Raw genomic sequence first — 14,655 nt, 5'->3', positions numbered from 1 at the left:
CTGGGATGGTTCTAGTGGGTTAGATAGGTTAGTATGCTGGGATGGTTCTAGTGGGTTAGATAGGTTAGTATGCTGGGATGGTTCTAGTGGGTTAGATAGGTTAGTATGCTGGGATGGTTCTAGTGGGTTAGATAGATTAGTATGCTGGGATGGTTCTAGTGGGTTAGATAGGTTAGTATGCTGGGATGGTTCTAGTGGGTTAGATAGATTAGTATGCTGGGATGGTTCTAGTGGGTTAGATAGATTAGTATGCTGGCATGGTTCTAGTGGGTTAGATAGATTAGTATGCTGGGATGGTTCTAGTGGGTTAGATAGATTAGTATGCTGGGATGGTTCTAGTGGGTTAGATAGATTAGTATGCTGGGATGGTTCTAGTGGGTTAGATAGGTTAGTATGCTGGGATGGTTCTAGTGGGTTAGATAGATTAGTATGCTGGCATGGTTCTAGTGGGTTAGATAGGTTAGTATGCTGGGATGGTTCTAGTGGGTTAGATAGATTAGTATGCTGGCATGGTTCTAGTGGGTTAGATAGGTTAGTATGCTGGGATGGTTCTAGTGGGTTAGATAGATTAGTATGCTGGGATGGTTCTAGTGGGTTAGATAGGTTAGATAGGGTTAGATAGATTAGGTTCTAGTGGGTTAGATAGGTTAGTATGCTGGTAGTGGGTTAGATAGATTAGATGGGATGGTTCTAGTGGGTTAGATAGATTAGTATGCTGGGATGGTTCTAGTGGGTTAGATAGGTTAGTATGCTGGGATGGTTCTAGTGGGTTAGATAGGTTAGTATGCTGGGATGGTTCTAGTGGGTTAGATAGATTAGTATGCTGGGATGGTTCTAGTGGGTTAGATAGGTTAGTATGCTGGGATGGTTCTAGTGGGTTAGATAGATTAGTATGCTGGGATGGTTCTAGTGGGTTAGATAGGTTAGTGTGATTGCAACACAAGGGTTGACGGTTTCATTCCCTCATGGGAAACATATAGTAGATATACTGTATGTGTCGCTGTCACCTGTAGGTTCTTGTAGATGGAAACATAAGCTGTGTTATACAGTTTTTCCAATTGCTAACACACTAAAATGACATGCACAGCACAGTTCTTTAAACTGACACACAGAGAGCAAAACCTCTTCTCAAGTCTCCAAAAGTCTGAACACATTTTCTGCTTTACACACATTTTGCAATTCAAAATGGCACTTTTTAAATGCACTCAACACGGTTCTCTGCATAAGACACCTGTTTACTTCATGAATGGCTGCTGTCATACACTAACTGCACAAATGTCCTGTAGAATTTACTCTACTGTGGGGGAAATATCTTTAGGCTACATTGTCCAAGCCCTATATTTTGGTTTTTAGTTTTTCTAAAGGACTGAGAGATGCAACCATGGTAGAGGAAGGGGCCACATGTTCACCGGGGTACAGGAAGATAACATTGTAAACTTGGCTTTGGAAAATAATGAAATCAGATTATGAGAAATTCAAAGCCACATCATCCAAGACGACACCATATTCAACAACATTCAACGAGTCAGTCTGTCCATATCGGCTCGCATTCTCACGCCAAACCAAATCAGAATGAAACAACTTTATATGAAACAACTTTACAACTTTATAAAGAAACAAATGGGTCAGACGAGCATATGTGGATGTAAGTACAATATTGACTGCAGTACACTACACACAGCATAGTTTCCCAGTGTACTGGATAACACCATATTGACTGCAGTACACTACACACAGCATAGTTTCCCAGTGTACTGGATAACACCATATTGACTGCAGTACACTACACACAGCATAGTTTCCCAGTGTACTGATAACACCATATTGACTGCAGTACACTACACACAGCATAGTTTCCCAGTGTACTGGATAACACCATATTGACTGCAGTACACTACACACAGCATAGTTTCCCAGTGTACTGGATAACACCATATTGACTGCAGTACACTACACACAGCATAGTTTCCCAGTGTACTGGATAACACCATATTGACTGCAGTACACTACACACAGCATAGTTTCCCAGTGTACTGGATAACACCATATTGACTGCAGTACACTACACACAGCATAGTTTCCCAGTGTACTGGATAACACCATATTGACTGCAGTACACTACACGCAACATAGTTTCCCAGCGTACTGGATAACACCATATTGACTGCAGTACACTACACGCAACATTGTTTCCCAGTGTACTGGATAACACCATATTGACTGCAGTACACTACACACAACATTGTTTCCCAGTGTACTGGATAACACCATATTGACTGCAGTACACTACACGCAACATTGTTTCCCAGTGTACTGGATAACACCATATTGACTGCAGTACACTACACACAACATTGTTTCCCAGTGTACTGGATAACACCATATTGACTGCAGTACACTACACACAACATTGTTTCCCAGCGTACTGGATAACACCATATTGACTGCAGTACACTACACACAACATTGTTTCCCAGCGTACTGGATAACACCATATTGAATGCAGTACACTACACACAACATTGTTTCCCAGTGTACTGGATAACACCATATTGACTGCAGTACACTACACACAACATTGTTTCCCAGTGTACTGGATAACACCATATTGACTGCAGTACACTACACACAACATAGTTTCCCAGTGTACTGGATAACACCATATTGACTGCAGTACACTACACACAACATTGTTTCCCAGTGTACTGGATAACACCATATTGACTGCAGTACACTACACACAACATAGTTTCCCAGTGTACTGGATAACACCATATTGACTGCAGTACACTACACACAACATTGTTTCCCAGCGTACTGGATAACACCATATTGACTGCAGTACACTACACGCAACATTGTTTCCCAGCGTACTGGATAACACCATATTGACTGCAGTACACTACACACAACATAGTTTCCCAGTGTACTGGATAACACCATATTGACTGCAGTACACTACACACAACATAGTTTCCCAGTGTACTGGATAACACCATATTGACTGCAGTACACTACACACAACATTGTTTCCCAGTGTACTGGATAACACCATATTGACTGCAGTACACTATACACAGCATTGTTTCCCAGCGTACTGGATAACACCATATTGACTGCAGTACACTACACACAACATAGTTTCCCAGTGTACTGGATAACACCATTGACTGCTTTTGTTCTTTGTTTTCAGGGAGTACTGGAAATGGATGCTCATGCAATCCCACATGAGTTCATCTTTATAGATGAGGCTGGGTTCAACCTAGCAGAGACCAGAAGAAGGGGGAGAAACGTCATTGGCCACAGAGCCATTATAGATGTTCCTGGCCAACGTGGTGGGAACATCACAATGTGCACTGCCATCTCCAATAGGCATGGTGTCCTCCACCTCATTATAGATGTTCCTGGCCAACATGGTGGGAACATCACAATGTGCGCTGCCATCTCCAATAGGCATGGTGTCCTCCGTAGTCATGCCAACCTTGGACCGTACAACACAGCCCATATTCTCACATTTCTGGACAGACTCCACAACATTCTCATACCACCAGAGCTGAATGATGCAGATCAAAGAACCCGGTACGTTGTAGTATGGGACAACGTGAGCTTTCATCATGCAGCCCCAGTCCAAAACTGGTTCGCTGACCACCCACCATTTCTCGTGCAATACCTCCCACCATACTCACCAGTTCTGAACCCCATAGAAGAGTTATTTTCAGCACGGCGGTGGAAGGTATACGACCGGCAGCCCTTTGTGCACAGGCCTCTTGTGCAGGCTATGAAAGAGGCATGTGATGAGATTGATGTGGGTGCGATTCAGGGATGGATAAGGCACTCAAGGCACTTCTTCCCTCGATGTCTGGCAAGGGAAGATATTGCCTGTGATGTGGACGAGGCGTTGTGGCCAGACCCAGCTGTGCGGCAAGATGCTGCCTAATTATTTTTCTTGTCTCTTTTTTTTCTATATACAGTATTTTTACTGCACATTTCTTTCTGCAATTTTCTTTTTCAGTTTACTGTTTTTTTGTGAGCATATTTTGGTTCAGTCCAATGTAAATATATCTGCTGTGCATATGTTGCACTGACTTGTTTGGTGAAAAATAAAATGTTTCAACAGCATGTGTGTGTATCTGCAAATATTTCTGTGCATCTGAAGAATTTTCTACAATTTGAACTAAGCATACTAAAGATGAGTGCCAACAGTGTGTAGTTGGTTAGACAAAAATCTGGTAATATGAATTAAGTGTGTGCCGTTTTGTGCAAATGTTTGATTTTGATAATGCATTCTGTAGTTTTGATTGCAGTGCTTCATTTTGCAGGGTATATGAGGTATTTTGCAGTTTGGGTGTGTGGTTTTGTGAATTGTGTTAAGTATTTTGATAAAACCAGCCTAGTTTTAGCAATTGGGAAAAACTGTAATACTCATACCAACCACACTAACCATACTATTTGTGATGTGAATTGAGTATATAGTATGCTTATTGGTAATAATATGGATATAGTTAGCATGCCAAAAGTTCCCGGTTGTCATACTAAATTCACCAAAATATGAAGTATACACTCAGAGGACACCATTTCTGTACTTTAGGGCCCATAATGCAATTCTTCAGGAAATGGGCGTGACTTCACAACGTTTCCAGATTTGAAGAAAATGGCGGAAAATATAAAAAATAATACATCAAACTTGGCATATCCAAGATGGCGTAGCAGTGCAGACGTGTTTGTCGTTGTCCCATGTAATTGGTATTTTTTTCGTCTTTTTTGTATATATTTCAATCTCTTTTTCCATTTTTAAATTAAATATACCTTCCGACAACCCGTCTCACCTAATGTGATATGGATCCGCTATTTTTAGACCTCCATCAGAACCTAGCCATCAGATGCTAACCAGCTAATTAGCTACTAGCTATTTAGTCATTGCTAGCCATTGCTAGACACTGCTAGCGGCATTTACCTCTAGCTCAGACACCAGCCGCTTTTACCCTGGATAATACCCGCCAGTCTACACAACGCCAGTCTGCACAGCGCGATATCAACCCTGAGCACTTCAGTACTGCTTTTCTTCACCATTACTCCAGATGACTCCATTACTGGACCATTATTCCAGATCCTCGCAGCTAGCGGCAGGGTAGCCTAGTGGTTAGAGCGTTGGACTAGTAACCGGAAGGTTGCAAGTTCAAACCCCCGAGCTGACAAGTTACAAATCTGCCTTTCTGCCCCTGAACAGGCAGTCAACCCACTGTTCCTAGGCCGTCATTGTAAATAAGAATTTGTTCTTAACTGACTTGCCTAGTAAAATAAAGGTTAAAATTAAATTTTAAAAAATCTAGCTGCTACCGAGAAGCCCAGCCCCAAAGCTAGCCTTTGAACCAGACCCATCTCCCGGCCTGCTCAGTGGCTATGATCACTCGGCTACACAACTGATGCCTCCTGAACTCTTCATTAACACGACTAGAAGCCACTACATCGCCGGATTCCTGCCGTATGCTCTGGACCTTTGCATCGGATCATAGCAACTAGTTAGCTGCTACCGAGTAGCTAGCACCAGTTAGCCTTGAGCCAGGCGCATCTCCTGGCTAGCAAACTATATTACTCCAGCTACATTACCTCTTTTGCCAATTGGCCTAGACCCTTTGTCGACATGGAGCCCCGCAGATCCACGATTGGTCTGATGACATAATTCCATCTGATGTGCCCTCAACCAGTCAATGAAGATGCTTCTGCTAGCCCTGGCCTGCTAACTTATGAACGCCGTGTCTCCCACTTGCTAGCGTGGTAACGACTTCCCTGTTTCATCTATAGCTGTTCACTGGACCCTATGATCACCTGGCTACATAGCTCATGCCTGCTGGACTGTTCATCAATCACGGTACTCCATTTAGTTTGTTTTGTTTATCTGTCGGCCCCAGCCTCAAATTCAGGCCCTGTGTGTAGTTAACTGACCCTCTCTGCCCATTCATCGCCATTTTACCTGTTGTTGTTGTCTTAGCTGATTAGCTGTTGCTGTCTTACCCGTTGTCTTAGCTAGCTGTTCCAATCAACACTTGCGATTGCTTTATGCCCCACTTTATGTCTCTCTCTATTGTCAATATGCCTTGTATACTGTTGTTTAGGGTAGTTATCATTGTTTTATTTTACTGCGGAGCCACTAGCCCTACTCAACATGCTCAGATACCTCTTTTGTCCCACCTCCCACACATGGGGTGACCTCACCTAGCATAACTAGTATCTCCAGAGATGCAACCTCTCTTACTCAAATGCCTAGGTTTACCTCCATAGTAGAGCGGTTCAATTGTTGTGAAGAAGGCTTCAGGGCGCCCAAGAAAGTCCAGCAAGCGCCAGGACCGTCTCCTAAAGTTGATTCAGCTGCGGGATCGGGACACCACCAGTACAGAGCTTGCTTAGGAATGGCAGCAGGCAGGTGTGAGTGCATCTGCACGCACAGTGAGGCAAAGACTTTTGGAGGATGGCCTGGTGTCAAGGAGGGCAGCAAAGAAGCCACTTCTCTCCAAGAAAAACGTCAGGACAGACTAATATTGTGCAAAAGGTACAGGGATTGCACTGCTGAGGACTGGGGTAAAGTCATTTTCTCTGATGAATCCCCTTCCGGAAAAAGCTTGTCCGGAGAAGACAAGGTGAGTGCTACCATCAGTCCTGTGTCATGCCAACAGTAAAGCATCCTGAGACCATTCATGTGTAGGGTTCCTTCTCAGCCAAGGGAGTGGGCTCACTCACAATTTTGCCTAAGAACACAGCCATGAATAAAGAATGGTACCAACACATCCTCCGAGAGCAATTTCTCCCAAACATCACGGAACAGTTTGATGCCTTGTCCATGATGATGGAGCACCTTGCCATAAGGCAAAAGGGATAACTAAGTGGCTCAGGGAACAAAACATCAATATTTTGGGTCCATGGCCAGGAAAATCCCCAGACCTTAATCCCATTGAGAAATTGTGGTCAATCCTCAAGAGGCAGGTGGGCAAACAAAAACCCACAAATTCTGATAAACTCTGAGCATTGATTATGCAAGAATGGGCTGCCATCAGTCAGGATGTGGCCCAGAAGTTAATTGACAGTATGCCAGGGTGGATTGCAGAGGTCTTGAAAAAGAAGGGTTAACACTGCAAATATTGACTCATTGCATCAACTTCATGCAATTGTCAAAAGTATTTGACACTTATGAAATGCTTGTAATTATACTTCAGTATTCCATAGTAACATCTGACAAAAATATCTAAAGACACTGAAGCAGCAAACTTTGTGGAAATTAATATTTGTGTCATTCTCAAAACCTTTGGCCACGACTGTATGTTAGTGGAAGTATAATATTAAGTATACAATATGTTAGTATGGGTAGTCAAACACAGCTATAACCTACAAGCTAAATTACTCAATTACTGGTGGCTCTTAAATGTGGCTGTGATGGGAAAGAGGGGGTGACAAGAACTAATTAAAACCAATTATATTATAACTTTCTGAATGCTGTGTGTGTGTGTGTGTGTGTGTGTGTGTGTGTGTGTGTGTGTGTGTGTGTGTGTGTGTGTGTGTCTGCATCTACGTGTGTGTGTGTGTGTGTGTGTGTGTGTGTGTGTGTGTGTGTGTGTGTGTGTGTGTGTGTGTGTGTAGTCAGGGGTGTGTGTGTGTGTGTAGTCAGGGGGTGTGTGTGTGTGTGTGTGTGTGTGTGTGTGTGTGTGTGTGTGTGTGTGTGTGTGTGTGTGTGTGTGTGTCTGCATCTACGTGTGTGTGTGTGTGTGTGTGTGTGTGTGTGTGTGTGTGTGTGTGTGTGTGTGTGTGTGTGTGTGTGTGTGTGTGTGTGTAGTCAGGGGTGTGTGTGTGTGTGTGTGTGTGTGTGTGTGTGTGTGTGTGTGTGTGTGTGTGTGTGTGTGTGTGTGTGTGTGTGTGTGTCTGCATCTACGTGTGTGTGTGTGTGTGTGTGTGTGTGTGTGTGTGTGTGTGTGTGTGTGTGTGTGTGTGTGTGTGTGTAGTCAGGGGTGTGTGTGTGTGTGTGTGTGTCTGCATCTACGTGTGTGTGTGTGTGTGTGTGTGTGTGTGTGTGTGTGTGTGTGTGTGTGTGTGTGTGTGTGTGTGTGTGTAGGCAGGGGTGTGTGTGTGTGTGTGTCTGCATCTACGTGTGTGTGTGTGTGTGTGTGTGTGTGTGTGTGTGTGTGTGTGTGTGTGTGTGTGTGTGTGTGTGTGTGTGTGTGTGTGTGTGTCTGTGTGTGTGTGTCTGTGTGTGTGTGTGTGTGTGTGTGTGTGTGTGTGTGTAGTCAGGGGTGTGTGTGTGTGTGTGTCTGCATCTACGTGTGTGTGTGTGTGTGTGTGTCTGCATCTACGTGTGTGTGTGTGTGTGTGTGTGTGTGTGTGTGTGTGTGTGTGTGTGTGTGTGTGTAGTCAGGGGTGTGTGTGTGTGTGTGTCTGCATCTACGTGTGTGTGTGTGTGTGTCTGCATCTACGTGTGTGTGTGTGTGTGTGTGTGTGTGTGTGTGTGTGTGTGTGTGTGTGTGTGTGTGTGTGTGTGTGTGTGTGTCTGCATCTACGTGTGTGTGGGTGTGTGTGTGTGTGTGTGTGTGTGTGTGTGTGTGTGTGTGTGTGTGTGTGTGTGTGTGTGTGTGTGTGTGTGTGTGTGTGTGTGTGTGTGTGTGTGTGTGTAGTCAGGGGGTGTGTGTGTGTGTCTGCATCTGTGTGTGTGTGTGTGTGTGTGTGTGTGTGTGTGTGTGTGTGTGTGTGTGTGTGTGTGTGTGTGTGTGTGTGTGTGTGTGTGTGTGTGTGTGTGTGTGTAGTCAGGGGTGTGTGTGTGTGTCTGCATCTACGTGTGTGTGTGTGTGTGTGTGTGTGTGTGTGTGTGTGTGTGTGTGTGTGTGTGTGTGTGTGTGTGTAGGCAGGGGTGTGTGTGTACAGTCCAGTCTTGGTGCCTCACTCACCCAGGAGCTCCTTACGGGTGCGACTGGCGATTTCTTTGATCTCCATGCGGGACAGAGACAGGGTGTGTGAGGACCCCTGCATGAGGGCCCCCGCGGGGGCTGTCAGGCCCGTCACCACCTTGTTGACCAGCGGGGACTTGAGGGGCCTCTCGATGCTGCGGCCCACTAGGTTACTCAGTGGGATCTTGAAGATATGCTTACACTGTGTCTCACCTGGAGGGTGAAGGAGAGATACAGAGAGTGGGGATGGATGGTGAAGGAGAGATACAGAGAGTGGGGATGGATGGAGGAGGAGAGATACAGAGAGTGGGGATGGATGGTGAAGGAGAGATACAGAGAGTGGGGATGGATGGAGGAGGAGAGATACAGAGAGTGGGGATGGATGGAGAAGGAGAGATACAGAGAGTGGGGATGGATGGAGGAGGAGAGATACAGAGAGTGGGGATGGATGGAGGAGGAGAGATACAGAGAGTGGGGATGGATGGAGAAGGAGAGATACAGAGAGTGGGGATGGATGGAGGAGGAGAGATACAGAGAGTGGGGATGGATGGAGGAGGAGAGATACAGAGAGTGGGGATGGATGGAGAAGGAGAGATACAGAGAGTGGGGATGGATGGAGAAGGAGAGATACAGAGAGTGGGGATGGATGGAGGAGGAGAGATACAGAGAGTGGGGATGGATGGAGAAGGAGAGATACACAGGGTGGGGATGGATGGAGAAGGAGAGATACAGAGAGAGTGGGGATGGATGGAGAAGGAGAGATACAGAGAGAGTGGGGATGGATGGAGAAGGAGAGATACACAGGGTGGGGATGGATGGAGAAGGAGAGATACAGAGAGAGTGGGGATGGATGGAGGAGGAGAGATACAGAGAGTGGGGATGGATGGAGAAGGAGAGATACAGAGAGTGGGGATGGATGGAGGAGGAGAGATACAGAGAGTGGGGATGGATGGAGGAGGAGAGATACAGAGAGTGGGGATGGATGGAGAAGGAGAGATACAGAGAGTGGAGATGGATGGAGGAGGAGAGATACAGAGAGTGGGGATGGATGGAGGAGGAGAGATACAGAGAGTGGGGATGGATGGTGGAGGAGAGATACAGAGAGTGGGGATGGATGGAGAAGGAGAGATACAGAGAGTGGGGATGGATGGAGAAGGAGAGATACAGAGAGTGGGGATGGATGGAGGAGGAGAGATACAGAGAGTGGGGATGGATGGAGAAGGAGAGATACAGAGAGTGGGGATGGATGGAGGAGGAGAGATACAGAGAGAGTGGGGATGGATGGAGGAGGAGAGATACAGAGAGTGGAGATGGATGGAGGAGGAGAGATACAGAGAGTGGGGATGGATGGAGGAGGAGAGATACAGAGAGTGGAGATGGATGGAGGAGGAGAGATACAGAGAAAGGTATTGCGGTGAGAGAGACATCATTTCAACACCAAGCAACTTCAGGCAATGCCGTTATGGAGACCTCCTAGGACTGGGTAGTTTACCACACGCCCACACACACACACACATTACATTACATTACATTACATTTAAGTCATTTAGCAGACGCTCTTATCCAGAGCGACTTACAAATTGGTGCATTCACCCTATGACATCCAGTGGAACAGTCACTTTACACACACTAGAGGAACATATGTGTAAGAACACGAACATGAAGAACATGATCATGTCATGTGCCAATCAAGCCTCCTCTATCTAAACTGATTAACAACATGACTCGGGGACACAGTGTGCGTTCAACGTCGCCATTTCAACACTGTGTAATATAATTTGACTACTCAGTTACAGACATTTACAGCTATCCATCAATTATTCAACGTTTGGGATCAATAATTAAACGACTGTTTGAGTCAGAGTAATTGGATTCTTAACATCTTCGTAGCAGCACCGCATTCCAGTCTCTGTAGTCTGCTGTATTCCAGTCTCTGTTTTCTGCTGTATTCCAGTCTCTATAGTCTGCTGTACTCCAGTCTCTGTAGTCTGCTGTATTCCAGTCTCTGTTTTCTGCTGTATTCCAGTCTCTGTTTTCTGCTGCATTCCAGTCTCTGTTTTCTGCTGTATTCCAGTCTCTGTTTTCTGCTGTATTCCAGTCTCTGTTTTCTGCTGTATTCCAGTCTCTGTTTTCTGCTGTATTCCAGTCTCTATAGTCTGCTGTACTCCAGTCTCTGTAGTCTGCTGTATTCCAGTCTCTGTTTTCTGCTGTATTCCAGTCTCTGTTTTCTGCTGCATTCCAGTCTCTGTTTTCTGCTGTATTCCAGTCTCTGTTTTCTGCTGTATTCCAGTCTCTATAGTCTGCTGTACTCCAGTCTCTGTAGTCTGCTGTATTCTAGTCTCTATAGTCTGATGTATTCCAGTCTCTATAGTCTGCTGTATTCCAGTCTCTATAGTCTGCTGTATTCCAGTCTCTATAGTCTGCTGTATTCCAGTCTCTATAGTCTGCTGTATTCCAGTCTCTATAGTATGCTGTATTCCAGTCTCTGTAGTCTGCTGTATTCCAGTCTGCTGTATTCCAGTCTCTGTAGTCTGCTGTCTTCCAGTCTCTATAGTCTGCTGTCTTCCAGTCTCTATAGTCTGCTGTATTCCAGTCTCTATAGTCTGCTGTATTCCAGTCTCTATAGTCTGCTGTATTCCAGTCTCTATAGTATGCTGTATTCCAGTCTCTGTAGTCTGTTGTATTCCAGTCTCTGTGGTCTGCTGTATTCCAATCTCTATAGTCTGCTGTATTCCAGTCTCTGTAGTCTGCTGTCTTCCAGTCTCTGTAGTCTGCTGTATTCCAGTCTCTGTAGTCTGCTGTATTCCAGTCTCTATAGTCTGCTGTATTCCAGTCTCTATAGTCTGCTGTATTCCAGTCTCTATAGTATGCTGTATTCCAGTCTCTATAGTCTGCTGTATTCCAGTCTCTGTTGTCTGCTGTATTCCAGTCTCTGTTGTCTGCTGTATTCCAGTCTCTACAGTCTGCTGTATTCCAGTCTCTACAGTCTGCTGTATTCCAGTCTCTGTTGTCTGCTGTATTCCAGTCTCTGTAGTCTGCTGTATTCCAGTCTCTGTAGTCTGCTGTCTTCCAGTCTCTATAGTCTGCTGTATTCCAGTCTCTATAGTCTGCTGTATTCCAGTCTCTATAGTCTGCTGTATTCCAGTCTCTATAGTATGCTGTATTCCAGTCTCTGTAGTCTGTTGTATTCCAGTCTCTGTGGTCTGCTGTATTCCAATCTCTATAGTCTGCTGTATTCCAGTCTCTGTAGTCTGCTGTCTTCCAGTCTCTGTAGTCTGCTGTATTCCAGTCTCTGTAGTCTGCTGTATTCCAGTCTCTATAGTCTGCTGTATTCCAGTCTCTATAGTCTGCTGTATTCCAGTCTCTATAGTATGCTGTATTCCAGTCTCTATAGTCTGCTGTATTCCAGTACCTGTTGTCTGCTGTATTCCAGTCTCTGTTGTCTGCTGTATTCCAGTCTCTACAGTCTGCTGTATTCCAGTCTCTATAGTCTGCTGTATTCCAGTCTCTGTAGTCTGCTGTATTCCAGTCTCTGTAGTCCGCTGTATTCCAGTCTCTGTAGTCTGCTGTATTCCAGTCTCTGTAGTCTGCTGTATTCCAGTCTCTACAGTCTGCTGTATTCCAGTCTCTATAGTCTGCTGTATTCCAGTCTCTATAGTCTGCTGTATTCCAGTCTCTGTAGTCTGCTGTATTCCAGTCTCTGTTGTCTGCTGTATTCCAGTCTCTATAGTCTGCTGTATTCCAGTCTCTGTAGTCTGCTGTATTCCAGTCTCTGTAGTCTGCTGTATTCCAGTCTCTGTTGTCTGCTGTATTCCAGTCTCTGTAGTCTGCTGTATTCCAGTCTCTACAGTCTGCTGTATTCCAGTCTCTATAGTCTGCTGTATTCCAGTCTCTGTTGTCTGCTGTATTCCAGTCTCTGTTGTCTGCTGTATTCCAGTCTCTATAGGCTGCTGTATTCCAGTCTCTGTAGTCTGCTGTATTCCAGTCTCTACAGTCTGTTGTATTCCAGTGGTAGCTATAGCAGGGGTGGGCACTTTAGGCACCCAACATGCCAAAAGAACGTTGCAAAACATTTTGATACGTTTTGCCCTAATGAACATGATGTAGGTGTATTGGCTTGCAATGGTTAAATCTAACCACTAGGTGGCAGTGAATGCTCATATTCTAATGCAGCGTTTCACGAGATCAAGACAGGATGGCAATAGTAACGCACACGCAGCTATGTGACTGTCTGATGTGATGGAAGGCTGCACTGCGCCAAACAGACCGCAGTTCTGAAATGTCACGGGGTCAAAGGTGATGCAAACAGCATTCTGGGAGAAAAGAGGTCACTCCTATTGTTATGACAGGTTCACTGACTCACAGTTACCGACCCCTCTCTCCCGTAACAATACCAGACAGACAGAAATGTTCATAATAAACCAAATAGATATGAAATATACCAACAACAAAAAGCATGCAGCCATCTGGGATATATCATCGCGGGGATCTATATATTCCACATGCGTTTCTGCTCCAGGGAAAATGGCCTACAATCTAACACAATAAAGGTTCCATAAGAGTTTTTGAATATTTTATTTGTTATGTTTTATAACTGTCCAATCCTCAAATCAGAATAAGATGTGATTCCATGACTAAACATGGTTCAGGATTGGTGGAATACTACTAGAGGTAGTTTGACTGTCCAATCCACACATCAGTCTCAGCATGTTGTATTCACATGTTACTGATGTCAACAAATCTGATCTGAAACTGAGCCAATTGTCTACCAGTGGAAAAGCAGCTCTCCCCATAGAGCAGAAACGGCAGGCACAGGCAGTCGGTTAGAGGATGGGATTTTTTGTCAGCCCCCCCAATCTCTCCCTCCTTCCCCCTAGATTGTGGCACCTCTATTTAGACCACCACTCTGAATGGGAGAGGGGGTTTTGACAAAAGTTTCCATGGTGACAGTGCAATCTGTAAATCATGCTGCGGTAGACGTGTCTTCTCCTCCCCTCTGTCTCGCTCTCTCTTTCATTCCCCCTCTTCTCTCTCTCTCTCTCTCAAACATTCTCCCATCTCTGTCACATGCATACCTTTCTGAATCCACATCTCTCTACCTCTCTATCATCCATTTCTACATCACATTTCACCCCCTCCATTTTCCAGTCACTCTGACAGAGAGAAGGTGTGATGGGGAAGACAGAACGTTCACTTAACATTCAACTGACACTCAGTCAAACATGCCGCTTCATATTTCCGTGCATGTTAGTAGCAGCATGTGCAGCTAGATGAAGAGGGAGGGCTATGTCCCAAATGGCACCTGATTCCCTATATGGTGCACTGCTTCTGAACAGGGGGCGAGGCTCGGGTCAGAAGTAGTGCACTATATAAGGAAAACAATGCCATTTGGGACACACCGGAGAAGAAGTGGGAGACTCGTTGAAGTACCTTCGGCATCCTTAGACATGTACAGGGATAGCTTGGTACCATAGGGGATCCGTATAGAATCTGAACCAGGGACCAGAACAAGATTATGTAATACACACACACACTCCGGTATGACAGAACACACACATTCACTAGTATTAACACCACCACCCCCAGAGCTGGAAAGATCAACGCTACAGGGATGTTAATGGTTATAGTAGTGTTCCAAGACTAGAGTTGACCAATAGAAAAGAGAAGAAGAACCAGGTAAAAGATGGCAGAATCTTAAAGGGGAACTCAAAAACTATCTTGTGGTATATTG

General features: G+C 45.0%; 1 protein-coding gene across 1 annotated transcript in view; it reads right to left on the bottom strand.

Moving 5' to 3' along the window:
- Nucleotides 1-14,655, bottom strand: part of garnl3 (GTPase activating Rap/RanGAP domain like 3) — a 218,869-nt gene that overhangs the window by 9,588 nt on the left and 194,626 nt on the right. Inside the window, 1 exon segment of the mRNA XM_046290303.1 lies at nt 8,925-9,137. Within this exon segment, the coding sequence (XP_046146259.1) occupies nt 8,925-9,137 (213 nt within the window).

This window comes from Oncorhynchus gorbuscha, linkage group LG11 (assembly GCF_021184085.1).
Source record: "Oncorhynchus gorbuscha isolate QuinsamMale2020 ecotype Even-year linkage group LG11, OgorEven_v1.0, whole genome shotgun sequence".
NCBI lineage: Eukaryota > Metazoa > Chordata > Actinopteri > Salmoniformes > Salmonidae > Oncorhynchus > Oncorhynchus gorbuscha.
The sequence above is the reverse complement of the archived record's forward strand: the minus strand, read 5'-3'. Positions and strand labels throughout refer to the sequence as shown.